This window comes from Myxocyprinus asiaticus, chromosome 28, assembly GCF_019703515.2.
Source record: "Myxocyprinus asiaticus isolate MX2 ecotype Aquarium Trade chromosome 28, UBuf_Myxa_2, whole genome shotgun sequence".
NCBI classification, from domain to species: domain Eukaryota; kingdom Metazoa; phylum Chordata; class Actinopteri; order Cypriniformes; family Catostomidae; genus Myxocyprinus; species Myxocyprinus asiaticus.
The window spans coordinates 23003096-23016315 of NC_059371.1; the positions used below are offsets into that span (position 1 = coordinate 23003096).

Genomic DNA, 13220 nt, shown 5'->3' on the forward strand with positions numbered 1-13220 from the left:
GCGCAGCAATCATAACAATCAAAAAATGGAGAGAGAGAGAGAGACGGAAAAAGGTAAAAAGCCCAAGGCTATGGAGATTCTTTTTCAGTTTTGGTGGGTGGGGTTAGAGAGAAGTCATTAACAGAACACCTGTCGCCTCCTGACTTTTAATAAATCAGCATAGCTTCATCTAGTTCACCTTAAAAAAAATGAAAAAGAAGAAAAAAGAAAAACCTGCATTTTTTTCAAATAAAGTTTCCATTTAGAACTAAAAATTAATTTACAGCCTGGTGCCACAAGAACCTTACCAGAAGAACATTTTACTGAAAAGAAATTAAAGTCAGAAGTATTAAGTCATTAAGTATGAACATTGTCTCAGATGTTTCTCCTTAAATTCCTTAGAAGAAATAAGAGAGACACAAAAGAGAAAACAGTAAGATACAGTAAGAGAGCTGTAAAATGATAGATATAGCATAGCTCAGATAATTAATAATAATGTTGGTGGAAGAATCTGATAAGAAATATCAGAGTTAATTTTAAATGGAAACATTAACATGATAAACATTTAATTGCAGACTTTGGTATCTTGGGTCTTGGCATATCTGAACACATTTGAGACGTGAGATTACTGGGGTCTTTTTCTCAGAAGCAAACATCTGGAAAGCAGGGGACTTATGCAAGTCACAATCTAAATGGATCTGATCTGTGATTTTACTAACCCAATCTCATGAAAATTCGTACATAATGTACGAGTTGGCTATTTCGTATGGTCTCGCACGATATCATACGAATTAGCCAAATTTAGAAAAGTCGTATGAATCCTGACGATTTCGCTGAAGAACCTATCATGAGCTTATCTACAAAGAAGCCAACCCAATAACCTTATGCAGCGAAAATGACACGATCACTCTGGAAATCGACATGCTGCTTCTGAAAGCTCATGTACCTTGAAATTAACCACATTCTGCTGAATTACTGTTCCTCAAACAAATCTGTACTGTAAAAATGTCCGTAATTTTAATGATAAAAGACTGTTAAAATGCTACAGTAAAAAAAAAAAAAAAAACGTAAATTGGTTAATGAGTACTTACAGTAAAATATACACTACCAGTAAAGTTTTGAAACACGACTGAAATGTTTCTCATGATCTTAAAAATCTTTTGATCTGAAGGCGTATGCTTAAATGCTTGAAATTAGTTTTGTAGACAAAAATATAATTGTGCCACCATATTAATTTATTTCATTATAAAACTAAAATTTTATTATTATTATTATTTATTTTTTTATTTATTTTTAATTGATGACTTGGACCAAATAATAAAGAAAAGCAGCCAATAAGTGCCTAACATAGATGGGAACTCCTTCAATACTGTTTAAAAAGCATCCCAGGGTGATACCTCAAGAAGTTGGTTGAGAAAATGTCAAGAGTACATGTCTGCAAATTCTCGGCAAAGGGTGACTACTTTGAAGATGCTAAAATATAACACAGTTTTGATTTATTTTGGATTTTGTTTAGTCATAACATAATTCCCATAGTTCCATTTATGTTATTCCATAGTTTTGATGACTTTACTATTATTCTAAAATGTGAAGAAAAAATAAATTATAATAAAGAAAAAGTGTTTCAAACCTTTTGACCAGTAGTGTACGTTAAAATGTTTTAATATATTTAAAAAAAAAAAAATGATTTTCCCGTATAATTAACGGTTCAAATTTATATTAAGTGCATGTACTTTTTACGGTAAATTATTGTTAAAATTGCGGTAATTGGGCATTCCCAGAATTCCCTGCGTGACCCATTACATTTCATTATATTTTATGGGAATAGTTCTGTTTCTTAGTTATGTGCTTTGGGGTGTTCTGTGTTATATTTGATTTAGTTTACTTAATGTTTATTGCATAATTTTAATTTCACATGTGTTACCCTGATGGTGTTAAGTGTTTGTGTGAGTTACACTGAGCACTGTCTCAACATGTTTATAGGTCATTGCTCCTGAAAGGGCCACTATTGATGAACTTCATGTCATCATGTGCCCTTCTGTAATTACTACAGTGATTAACAATACATTATAAAGTGAAAGGCAGATTTTTACAGTTTCAGAAGGTTAACATATTAAGTTTATCATTTAATAATATAAACAACGGTACTGCACCATAGAAACAACAGTTTTAAACTGTAAAATATACAGGTTGTACTGTAAAGTTGTTTACATTTTTACTGTATTTCTTACATAATTATTCTGTCAACCACCGCTGCCAGTTTGTGTTTTTTTGTAAAAACAACGGGATTTTTATTACAGTGTGGACCTGATGGTTTGGTCAAATTTAATGGAATGTGAGAACAAAAGCTCTCCTGCAGAAAGCAACTGAAAAGTGGGGCACGAGCTGTCTACATGTAAGTGTTAACCAAAGATTAAGGATCTGGTGCTTTTGCCAGCTGGCATCAGATCTTCAGTGGCTTACCATTAGTCTTGTATTATATACCTTTCTAACTTGTTCAAGCATATCATTTTTGTTCTTGTTCAACCTAACCATTTCTTGTACAATTAGGCTTTGTTTAAAAGGACAGCCGTAATCACGGTTTAAATACTTCTCTCCAGCAAGCAATCATTCTGATGGAGTTACACTGCTTTGAATGCTTTTTGAAACTAGCTTTATTTCAAAACACACTACATTAAACAGCCCGGAGATAAACATGACAAAGGCAAATATGTTTAGGCATTTTTTAGAAGAGAATTTTACATTATCACATAATGAAGAATGGGCTATTTCGAATTCATCTGCCATCTCATTAGTAAAAATATATACTGTGGTGATAATGTATAAAAACATTTTAAGGAGGGCAGAATGTGATCACATGTCTCACTATATTTGAAGCCATAGGAAGTCATATGTTAACAGCCTAATCACAAGTAGAGGTGATAGTAAATTATTTTGGCATAAACCTCTACATTTACAGATGCATGCACAGACCACGCACACAATCACACACACATCAACCACCACAAAACTCAAGCCAAGTGCACTTTATTTCAGCAAATACTAAGATGTCCATCTTGTATCAGGTGGGTGTCAAGTGTTTTCATAGCGAGTGCGCCCCCTCCTGGAGAAAACTCTGCTCTGTACGTCAGTCTCACGTAGCTAGACGTTTTGCTTGCTTCAAGGACAAGAGCACAAGGAAGAAAGCAGAAAAAATAAACACATTTTTCAAAACAAAAAGTGTGTAATTGTTTTCAATATATTAAAATACTTTCTCCTATCCCATTGTAATGTGCTTCCTGCTAAATGTAAACACTGCTGTTCTGTCAGGCTTTTAAAACATAAATCTGTCTGTTTGAGCAATCACATCAATGTTTGGTTCAGCTAATGGCTTGAGTTTAAGGCAGGACAATCTGTTTGTAAGAACAATAATAGACTGAGGTGAGGCAGAAGTGCTGAGGAAACCTGTTTGGAAACATTATTTTTGCGAATTCCGTTGGTGGCACAGAAATTACATACTTCGCCTTTAAAAATATATTTTTCAATATTACTTTTTGATATTTTTCCTGCACAAAAATGCTTCTTTCATGCATCTTTTCTTTTCTCAACTGTAAAACAGTCTTAAGGGCCGTTCACACCGAACACTTTAGTTTTGTCAGTCTGTTCTGTTTTTAATTGTTTTTCTATGTAAACGTGCCCCAGACGGACATCGTTGTGGCACATCTTATGTAAACGTCTTTCGCAAGAGTGTGTCAAGTTAGGGGTAGTTCATAAAAAACTAGACTCAGCATAACGAATGAAAAAGAATGCAGGTCTCCCAAGACACGTTTTTAAAATGCTAAATCTTAAAGGTGCAATATGTAACAATTTTCATGTAATATTTGCCTTTTTTTTGCCAATGTGTGAGCAGCTTGTAACGCAACTTAAAAAATGAGCCCTTCCCGGACTTCCAAGTTTGCCTATTAAAGCCTTTAGACTGATTTTCATGCAAAAGGAGCTTTTGCTGGGAAAATCCAAAGGATGTGACATTTATGCACGCTCCCGAGAGCCTTGCCTCAGAAAGTAGCGTCTCTTCCGCTATTCAACAGCGTCAACAGACAGTCTGCAAAACTAGGTAATGTTATCTTAGAGATGGAACACAGCAAAAGTCCGGCTCCCAGCACAACATCAACTCCAACACAAACTCAGAGGAAGCCAAAAAATAAATAAAAATGTATCTACTGAATCCCGTCTGGCTAAGCGGTAACGTGATCGTGGTCGAGCGAAAACTAGAGTGAACATCTGCAGGGCATTTGATTCCTGTTTTGGGGATCAAAAGCGACCCTGAATTGGTGTTCTTCTTATTTGACAGCTAAGCTTACATAACTGCAAAGCATGTGAAATTTAGTGCCATAAGGATTGATCTGTGTAATTTTAGCTAAACTACAATAACACATGAAATGAAAGCTAGACAATGTTCAAGATAATGCAAAAAGACCCATTCATTAGTGTAACGTAACTTGGTTATACAGAAAATATATACATTCTAATATTATAAAACAATAGCACATCGATATATCAAAATGTCAGTTGTGATGGAATCGCATCAATACTGAATTGTGTCAACATATTTATAATGTACAGTCTATTTTATAAACAGCTACTGTCATCATCCACCAAATTTAGCTAACAGCTATTGATAAAGCTGGCTAGCTAGCTAACGCCGACATAGGATATTGTATAAATGCAGTCAATGTATCATGCAAAGAAAAGTGATTACTTCAAACTACAGTCTCGCATAGTCAGACCTATATCCACACTTTGTTTTAGCCCTGTTCCAGCACTGGAGAGTCAAATATAATATGCAGTCTCAAAGTTTGTAGTAAAACAATCATAACTGTGTAATTTTAATTATGCTACCTCATCTGTCAGCATGATGTCGGTGAATCACGTTCAGTCTCTTTGTACGTAATGTCATTGTTTTGGCTGATGCTTGCTCGCTCACGTCCCTATGGAGTGTGTGCACAAGCGCGAGCACGAGCAACTGGTAGCTGGCTGCAGTTCACTTAACGGCCACAGGTATCATTAATAACAAGGGTTTCTGAATCTTATATACCGCACCTTTAACTTCATATAGTGTCTTAAAACCGTATGTGCGAAATGCTGAAAAAACAGGGATACGTGGCGCAAAAGAGGGATGCAAAACACATTTGGTGTGAACAGCAACTGAAAGAACATCTATGCTTACCTTCTTCTGGTCTCACTTTTATTGCTTAAATTCAACTCATGAGATGATGGGAATGCAACAACAACAACAACAACACATTAGGGCATGGTCAGAACACTGAGACGTACACACCACACCACTCCATCACTGACAGCACAATGATAAAGTCAAAGAGACAAAGAGAGCCAGCCAGGAGAAACTCTCCCCAACCTGCTCTGACTGTCAAGGGTCTTTTTAAAGTATTTTTAAGTTCGATTAAAATAAATAAATAAATAAAAACTGCCCTATATTAGTGACTGCAGCACACAATATGGCCTAGTAACCAGTGCAAGTAGCCAAATATACACATTACAAATATAAACCAAGAAGTAGAGCATCATCCTGATACATATTTTTTTTGTTTTTTTTAAGTAGGTTGAATTATGTTTTGATCTTTTCCCCCCTTTAATTTTAGAATATGTGGAGTACTTTAATCAGGTCTCTAATAAGTAAAGTAAAACTTCTCTGCTCTCTTCACTTTTACTGGGAGTGCTGGAAGTGTGTCATTTTTTTAAATTTATTTTTTTAATTACTTTTAAATTATATCCTTGTGTTTTTGGATTTGACAAAAATAGTAGGGGATCACTGTACTAGAGTGTATACTGTTGATTTAAAGATACTGTGGAAATATAACAATGCATAGAGAGAGGAAATCACATTTGATAGGCTTCAAATATGGGATCTACAGAAAACATGACCATTTGAGGTTTGAACAAAATGATGAACCACTAAAGAACCTTTAAAAAAAAAAAAAAAAAAAATATATATATATATATATATATATATATATATATATATATATATATATATATATATATATATATAAACATGACACAGACATTCTTGACACTGGTTTTAATATGCCTCAGTCTTTGTGGGTTATTTCACAATGTCACATACTGTGAAAAAGCTATTTTTTTTTAAAAGTCTCTGAGCTCTCTGGTATGAGTGTGTTAATGAGAACACATCTGTCTGGTTTACAGTGAGTGGGTACTGGAGGGTGTGGACGTCACTATGTGCACTAACCTCACCTATGCCACTCACCAGCAGGGCCTCCTGGTTATCAGCCAGCGCCTGCTTAGCCAGGTAACGCTCCCTCTTGATCTTCAGCTCCAACGATTCAGGTATGTCTGGAACCATCCAGTCAATGGCACGCAGAACGAAGAACACCACATGCTGAGGATGTGTACACAGTCTTTATTATCAAGATATACAAATAATGACAATAAATACACTATTTTATTATCTTTAATTTGTCTCTATAATAACTCTAATGACTCTATATGTTTAATCTCATCTCTATTTTTTTGTCTTGTGCCATTTTTTTTTTCTTCAATTTTTATGCTTAAAACTAGTGAAATTAATTTGCCAGTGCCACAATGTACATAGAGACCGAGTCCATAACAGGCCGAGTCAGAGTCGAGTCCGAATGAATCTGTTCATGAATCTGAATGAAAATTGTAACCGAAACCTCAACATCAATATTTTAAGCTTATTTTAACCAACTAAGAAAAACAATTTGTCGATATAAATGCAACAAAAACGCCTCTGTTGCATTTCATATTCACATTTTATGATTAGTTTCCTGCTGAAAAAACTTCAAATTGGTTTTAGAATAAAAGCATATATGTTTAGGTGTATGAAGACAAAACTGTCCTTCAACACACTTCTTATTGTGTTCTGTTGACATTTCTGTTATTTGTTGCTTTTCCCCCTCCACTCAAACATAGACTAAAGAAAGTGAAAGCTGAGTTAGTCATTACAACCAGAGTTATTATTATTTCGAATTTTAATTTAGTTTTTTTTTCTACTTCATTTTCAATTTGTCTATTCAATTTAGTTATGGGTGAAATACATGTAATGTAATTAATTATATACATTTAATGTGTTTTTTAATTTTATTTTTTTTATCCCCTTTTCTCCCCAATTTTGGAATGCCCAATTCCCACTACTTACTAGGTCCTTGTGGTGGCGCGGTTACTCACCTCAATCCGGGTGGCGGAGGACAAGTCTCAGTTGCCTCCGCTTCTCATCTTACCACATGGCTCGCTGTGCATGACACCACGGAAACTCACAGCATGTGGAGGCTCATGCTACTCTCCGCGATCCATGCACAACTTACCATGTGCCCCATTTAGAGCGAGAACCACTTAAATCGCAACCACAAGGAGGTTACCCCATGTGACTCTACCTTCCCTAGCAGCCGGGCCAATTTGGTTGCTAAGGAGACCTGGCTGGAGTCACTCAGCACACCCTGGATTCGAACTTGCAACTCCAGGGGTGGTAGTCAGCGTCAATACTCTCTGAGCTACACAGGCCCCACATTTAATTTGTTTAATACATTTAATAAATGGTAATATTAAAACATCTAATAATGCAAATAAACTTAAACAGAAAATAAAAACAGAAAATATCAGATACTATTAGAAATGTATTTTTATTCTTCTATACTTCACACTTTTCATTCCAGGTATAGCCTACTTCCCTAAAGTTAAGAATTTTTTTATGGCAAACACTCCTTGAGCTGATGTGTTGTTCTTTTCACATTATATTTAGTATGGATAATAAGTGAATAGAGACTTCTCATCTAACTTGTGATCTTCATTGCATTTTCTGACTTTTTTGCCATTGAAACGCAAGTGCCAGCTTTACACAGAAGTTGCACTACAAATATGTAACGGACTGAGTTGTACAATTATCATGGTCTATTTCATCCATCATATTAGTTTAAATATCCCTAGTATGTAGCATATTTGATTTTCTCTTGATATAGTCAACATTTTCATTTAGAAATGGCTTTGCGTAGAAACATGAGTCTGATAAAACATTTGTTCTATTTAATAATTTGCAGAGTTGGGGAACGTACTTTCAAAAGTGTACTTACGTTATTGATGTTTCTGGATGAGAGTGGCAGAGCACCTGTGGCGATCTCTTTCGCGCACACACATACAGCACATGCACGGACGAGAGAGAGAGAGTACTTTGAAAGTGCGCGCTGCTGCTCTCAGCCAGAATAATCACACATAAGGAGATATACGCGTGAAAACTGATGCACAGCATCAAATACACAAAATGCACAGTACTGTGCAAAAGTTTTAGGCACTTGTGAAAAATGTAGCATAGTAAGGATGTCTTCAAAACTAATGCCATAAATAGTTTTCATTTTTCAGTTAACGTCATACAAAGTCCAGTAAACATAAAAAATCAATATTCAGTGTGACCAACTTTGCCTTCAAAACAGCACCAATTCTCCTAGGTACACCTGGACACAGTTTTTCTTGGTTGTTGGCAGATAGGATGTTCAAAGATTCTTGGAGAATTCGCCACAGTTCTTCTATCTATTTCGGCTGTCTCAATTGCTTCTGTCTTTTCATGAAATCCCAGACTGACTCGATGTTCAGTGGGGGGCTTTGTGGGGGTCATGCCATCTGTTGCAGGGCTCCTTGTTCTTCTAGTCTAATCTTTTCTATTTGCAAAAGAAATGTTTGGGAGTCTAAATTTTATATTTCCTAATGACACACTAAAGCTGAAGATATAAATAACTATTTAAGACTTTTGCACAGTACTGTATGATAGTACTAACTGTAGAGAGCACATCGTTATGAAGACAAAGCCAAATCCCAGACATTTAGAGGCAATTTTGAAATCCCGGCTGGATGCTTTTTTCAGGTCTGAAAAAGAGGACGTATGGTCACCCTCTTTACATTATTCATTTGCTTGTTTGTTTGTTATTGCATCACAAATGCCATGGACTCGGCTGGACCCAGAGTCCGAAAGGCTTGAGTCTGAGTCAAGTCCATGTAAAAATGCATCCAAGTCCTTGACAAGTCCAAGTCCATTAAAATTGAACTCGTGACTCGGACTTGAGTTCGAACTCGATTACCCCAACTCTACTACATACCTCAAAGGCGATGATAAAGCCCAGTCTGACAGCCAGGAGCTCCCAGTACACCAGTGTGTATCTTCCATTTTCATCTCGGAATGCTTTATATCTGACAACACACACAGTCATGTCAAGAAAATCAAGCAGTGCTGACAGCTACAGTTTTCACAGTTTACTGCACTGCATTTTTTCCTCTAGGGCTAGGCTACTGCACATAATGGTAGGATAGCAGAGATATTGCTGAGAAAAAAACAGGTTACTGTGTTAAAATTCCAACAAATAAAGATTTTAAACCAGCAATAAGGAAAACATATTTTGCTGATTTAAAATCCAAAAGATTTTAACTAAACCCAAGAATCCAATTTCAGATTGGTCGAGCTATAGAACATAAACAAAACAACAGCATTATCAACAACAGTGTTACCTGCATACGGTGTGGTTGGAGTGATTGTAGCTTGGGGGAGAGTAAGCCAGAGTGAAATTTACATAACCATGCAGGTCATTGTTAAACTTGTACTGGTACAGCAGACGGGGCAGAAAATCAGAGGTAAACGCAATGAGAAAAGCCTGTAGAAAAACACAAGATATTGTAAAACCTTCCAAATATATATATATATATATATATATATATATATATATATATATATATATATATATATATATATATATATATATATATATATATATATATAGATAGATAGATAGATATATTTAAAAAAAATGCATAAGAAAAACATTTGGATCATGCTGAATAATGCATAATGTACCATTGTAAATAATGCAAGTAATCTGATAAAAAAAATAAATTAAATAAAAAGAACCCTTGCAAAACGTACTGTGGTTGTCCAATTGTACAGTGATTGTATCAGATAATAATTCAATGGTACCTTAATGAATATACTGTATCATGGTACTGAATGATTACCATATTTAAATGCCATGGTACTCCAAGGTACTTCAAAAAGAACCATTGGGTACATGTCCAAAAAACGACAGAATTAATACTCTGATAAATGATAGTAGTGACTCTTTCTGTAAGTGCTCACATTGACTATGACTGACACATGGGACAGCGCCTCCAGTATGATGAACCACACACCGATGTGCTTGGCCCGCTCTGCCACGGGCCTCCGGTATTCACAAACAAATTTGTGAGCATCCAGTCTCACCTCCACCCAGTTATTCAGTAGAGCAAATAGAGGAGCAAGGGGAAACGCAGCCACAAAAATGGTGATGAAGCCAAACTGCAGGACTTGAAGTTCAAATCAGATAATTACAAGTTCAGCAAGAACATCAGTAGCAACTTAAGTCCCAACAGAAATTTTAATAAAATGTGCATTAATGATGAACATAATGACAGAGCATCATCTTACCGATCTCCAGGTACTCATCAAAAAGCCCCTCACATGGAATGAGCTCAAAGTCCTGCTCCCAGCACTTAGGCTCCTCCTCTGCACTCTGGGCCTTCTTCACAGATGATAAGGCCCGTTTCTGCCTCCAGGCCTTAATTTTACTGAGAAGAAATGGAAGAGAGAGATAGAGAGAGAGGGAGACAGAGAGAGAACTTGTGAGAGTTATGATGATGATGGCTCTTCTGAGGTTCTTTCTAGTTCTAAAATAGAAATGTGCTCATTTTGAAATATCCGGTTTTGCCTGTGCTTGACGCTAGTGATGTATTATTGAAGAGAGAGCTGAAAGCTTCTCCTGTGTGCTCTTTATTCTGTTTAACCACTGGAAGTGCTGCTTCAGAGGAGAGAGATACTGCAGCACTGACCTACTCAACGCACACCACAATAGTATCTGCAGAAATCAATAGAGAGTGACACACAATAGACAGTTTTTGGACACTATATATTTGGATACTTAAGTTACACTTAAAATTATTTTCATTGTATAGAATAACAAACAAAGTGTCATCTGCAAACAAACAATGCTAGAACTTTTCTGAACTACCTTTTCTGATCTATTTTTTGCTATTTAAATTTAATCAGCTGGTCCCACTGTGATTTTTAGTGGATGTCTGTAGTCACTTCCCCAAAAGTTCACACAGATGCTCTAGCAAAAAAAAAAAAAAAAATGTAGTTCATCACATTACCTATCAACAGAAATTGTCCAAATCATTTTTTTTTCAACCATTAACTTTCTTTAATTAAATGTGTTTCTTGAAAAGAGTGTTTGTGTTATATTTCTTTAAAAATATAATAAACAATACTTGTTTACTCTCACAATGCTGACTTGCTTTTCTCAGAGAGCTACATAATGTAATTTGATTCTGCAGTACTGAGATTTCTAGATGCTACTAATTGTCAAATAATTTGTGGTTTGCTCATATATAAAAGGCTATTAAGACTAGAAGTGTGGCTTTAAGAAATATGACTTGTTTGATGTAAAGTCAGGCTCTGAGGGAGACACGTACGGGATGACGAACTCTTGAACATTGCTGATAAGCTGTTTTCCCACCATGATGATACAAAGTTGCTCAGCCAGTTCAATCAGACAGCCTCCTGGTCCACACTGAAACCACCAACATACAAACATGCATGTTATACAGGAAAATCTTCTTTCTTCAGTTTTGAAAATGTTTTAACAAAGAGCAGTAATATGTTATAAATATAATGACTGATGAGTTCTTTGTGTATTTTGCAACACCAGACACAGAACTCTTTGCTTCTTGTGAAATCACTTTTAATGGATACGTACGTGGTTTCTGCTAATGATATACAAACACAGGCCTTCATAATGTTAACAATCATTTTCAACACATCTAAAACAGGATGCTCATGTAAAAGACCCCATGAAACTGCTTGACGATCACAGTTTTCTTTCCTGTTTTTCTTAATGAAACAGGAAGTTTGGGCGGGACATAACGAAGGTCTTGTCAATTTAAAAAAAATAACTAACACATTTTTGTTACATCACAGTCATTAACCATGATTTGCTAGTGGATGCAGGTGTTACTAGGGGGCGCAACATTTTTATACTCGATAGCATTTGATGACAAAAATCAGTGGTGTGGATGTCATCAATATTTTTTTGTTCTGTTTTCCTGGAAGAGAAAGGCTGTACATTTTAATTTTAAATGTGTATATCTCAGAGTTCCCATCTTTACTGACCAATGAATTTCCTTCACTTTTCTATTTTTTTGTGATTCCAAGAAACTCATTTTTAAAAATCATTTTGAGACCAATTTGTGAACCGTTTTGACCAATTAACCGACACAAAACTACTACTGATAAGAAGGATTTGCTAACAAATTTGACATCACTATGGCTTGCAAACAAGTTCTACTCTACACAAGCTCTAACCAAAAGCAATATTTAGGTGATAAAATATTTTAGAACAGAGCATAACTAGAAGTTTAGATTCACTATAGAAATTTCTGACTTTTAAGATTTCTATTTTTATGACTTTTCCAGGCCTGATCAACACCTTTTTAAAGTTCCATGATATTTCCAGGTTCACTATGACCATATAATCTTGATATCTAATAAAAGCCAATTTATTTAAACTTTTTGGAGTACACTAGCTTATAAATGGTCTCAAAGCTAACAGACATGGACTGAAAGCCACAGAACTCTACTTTTGTATTCCAAGGGGTCTTTAACTATGGCATATATTATGACATAAAACTAAAGGCAAAACACTCACATCCTCATTCCTCATCCCAAACAATGTCCCATAGTGACCAGGATAGCCCACAAATCTGCATTAAAAAAAATGTAATCATCAAATAATCAAATCAATAGAATGTATACTCTAAGTTTTAATCTGATGATGAAACATAATTGCACAAAAGTTTGTCTGTTCTGTAACCTGCCCTTGAAGAAAGCCACATAGAAGGGTGATGAGTAGAAGTTGACAAACTGGAAGATGAAGACTTTAAATGTAAAGGCATCTTCATATTGTGTCTGAGTCCTGTGCATTTCTGTAAGGGATTAAAAAAATTATTTTTTTTCATTAACAGCCATATTTAGGTAGACAAGATAAATAAGACTAGAAATAATGTAATGGTTGTTACATATGTAAGAAGTCTGAAAGCTTCATTATAACTGCCTTAGAGATTGGAAAAGGCTCTACAAAACCTAATGGTTTATTGATTTTCAGATTCAGTGTGCATGGACAGGCTAATTCCCC

General features: G+C 35.4%; 1 protein-coding gene across 8 annotated transcripts in view; it reads right to left on the minus strand.

Annotated features, from left to right (window-relative positions):
• Positions 1–2615: 2615 nt before the first annotated feature.
• Positions 2616–13220, minus strand: part of LOC127418991 (anoctamin-7-like) — a 29846-nt gene continuing 19241 nt past the window's right edge. For 4 of the 8 annotated variants that reach the window (XM_051659988.1, XM_051659989.1, XM_051659987.1 and 1 more), the window contains exons 16-24: positions 12900–13011; positions 12735–12789; positions 11503–11600; positions 10460–10599; positions 10133–10338; positions 9511–9653; positions 9105–9195; positions 6235–6379; positions 2616–3136 (exon numbers count right to left, since the gene is read on the minus strand). In XM_051659988.1, the coding sequence (XP_051515948.1) occupies positions 3012–3136; positions 6235–6379; positions 9105–9195; positions 9511–9653; positions 10133–10338; positions 10460–10599; positions 11503–11600; positions 12735–12789; positions 12900–13011 (1115 nt within the window). In that variant the 3' untranslated portion in view covers positions 2616–3011. Of the gene's footprint in view, positions 3137–6234; positions 6380–8087; positions 8135–8786; positions 8875–9104; positions 9196–9510; positions 9654–10132; positions 10339–10459; positions 10600–11502; positions 11601–12734; positions 12790–12899; positions 13012–13220 lie in introns of those variants that run through there. The other 4 variants (XR_007893583.1, XR_007893584.1, XM_051659991.1 and 1 more) reach the window with 4 other exon arrangements.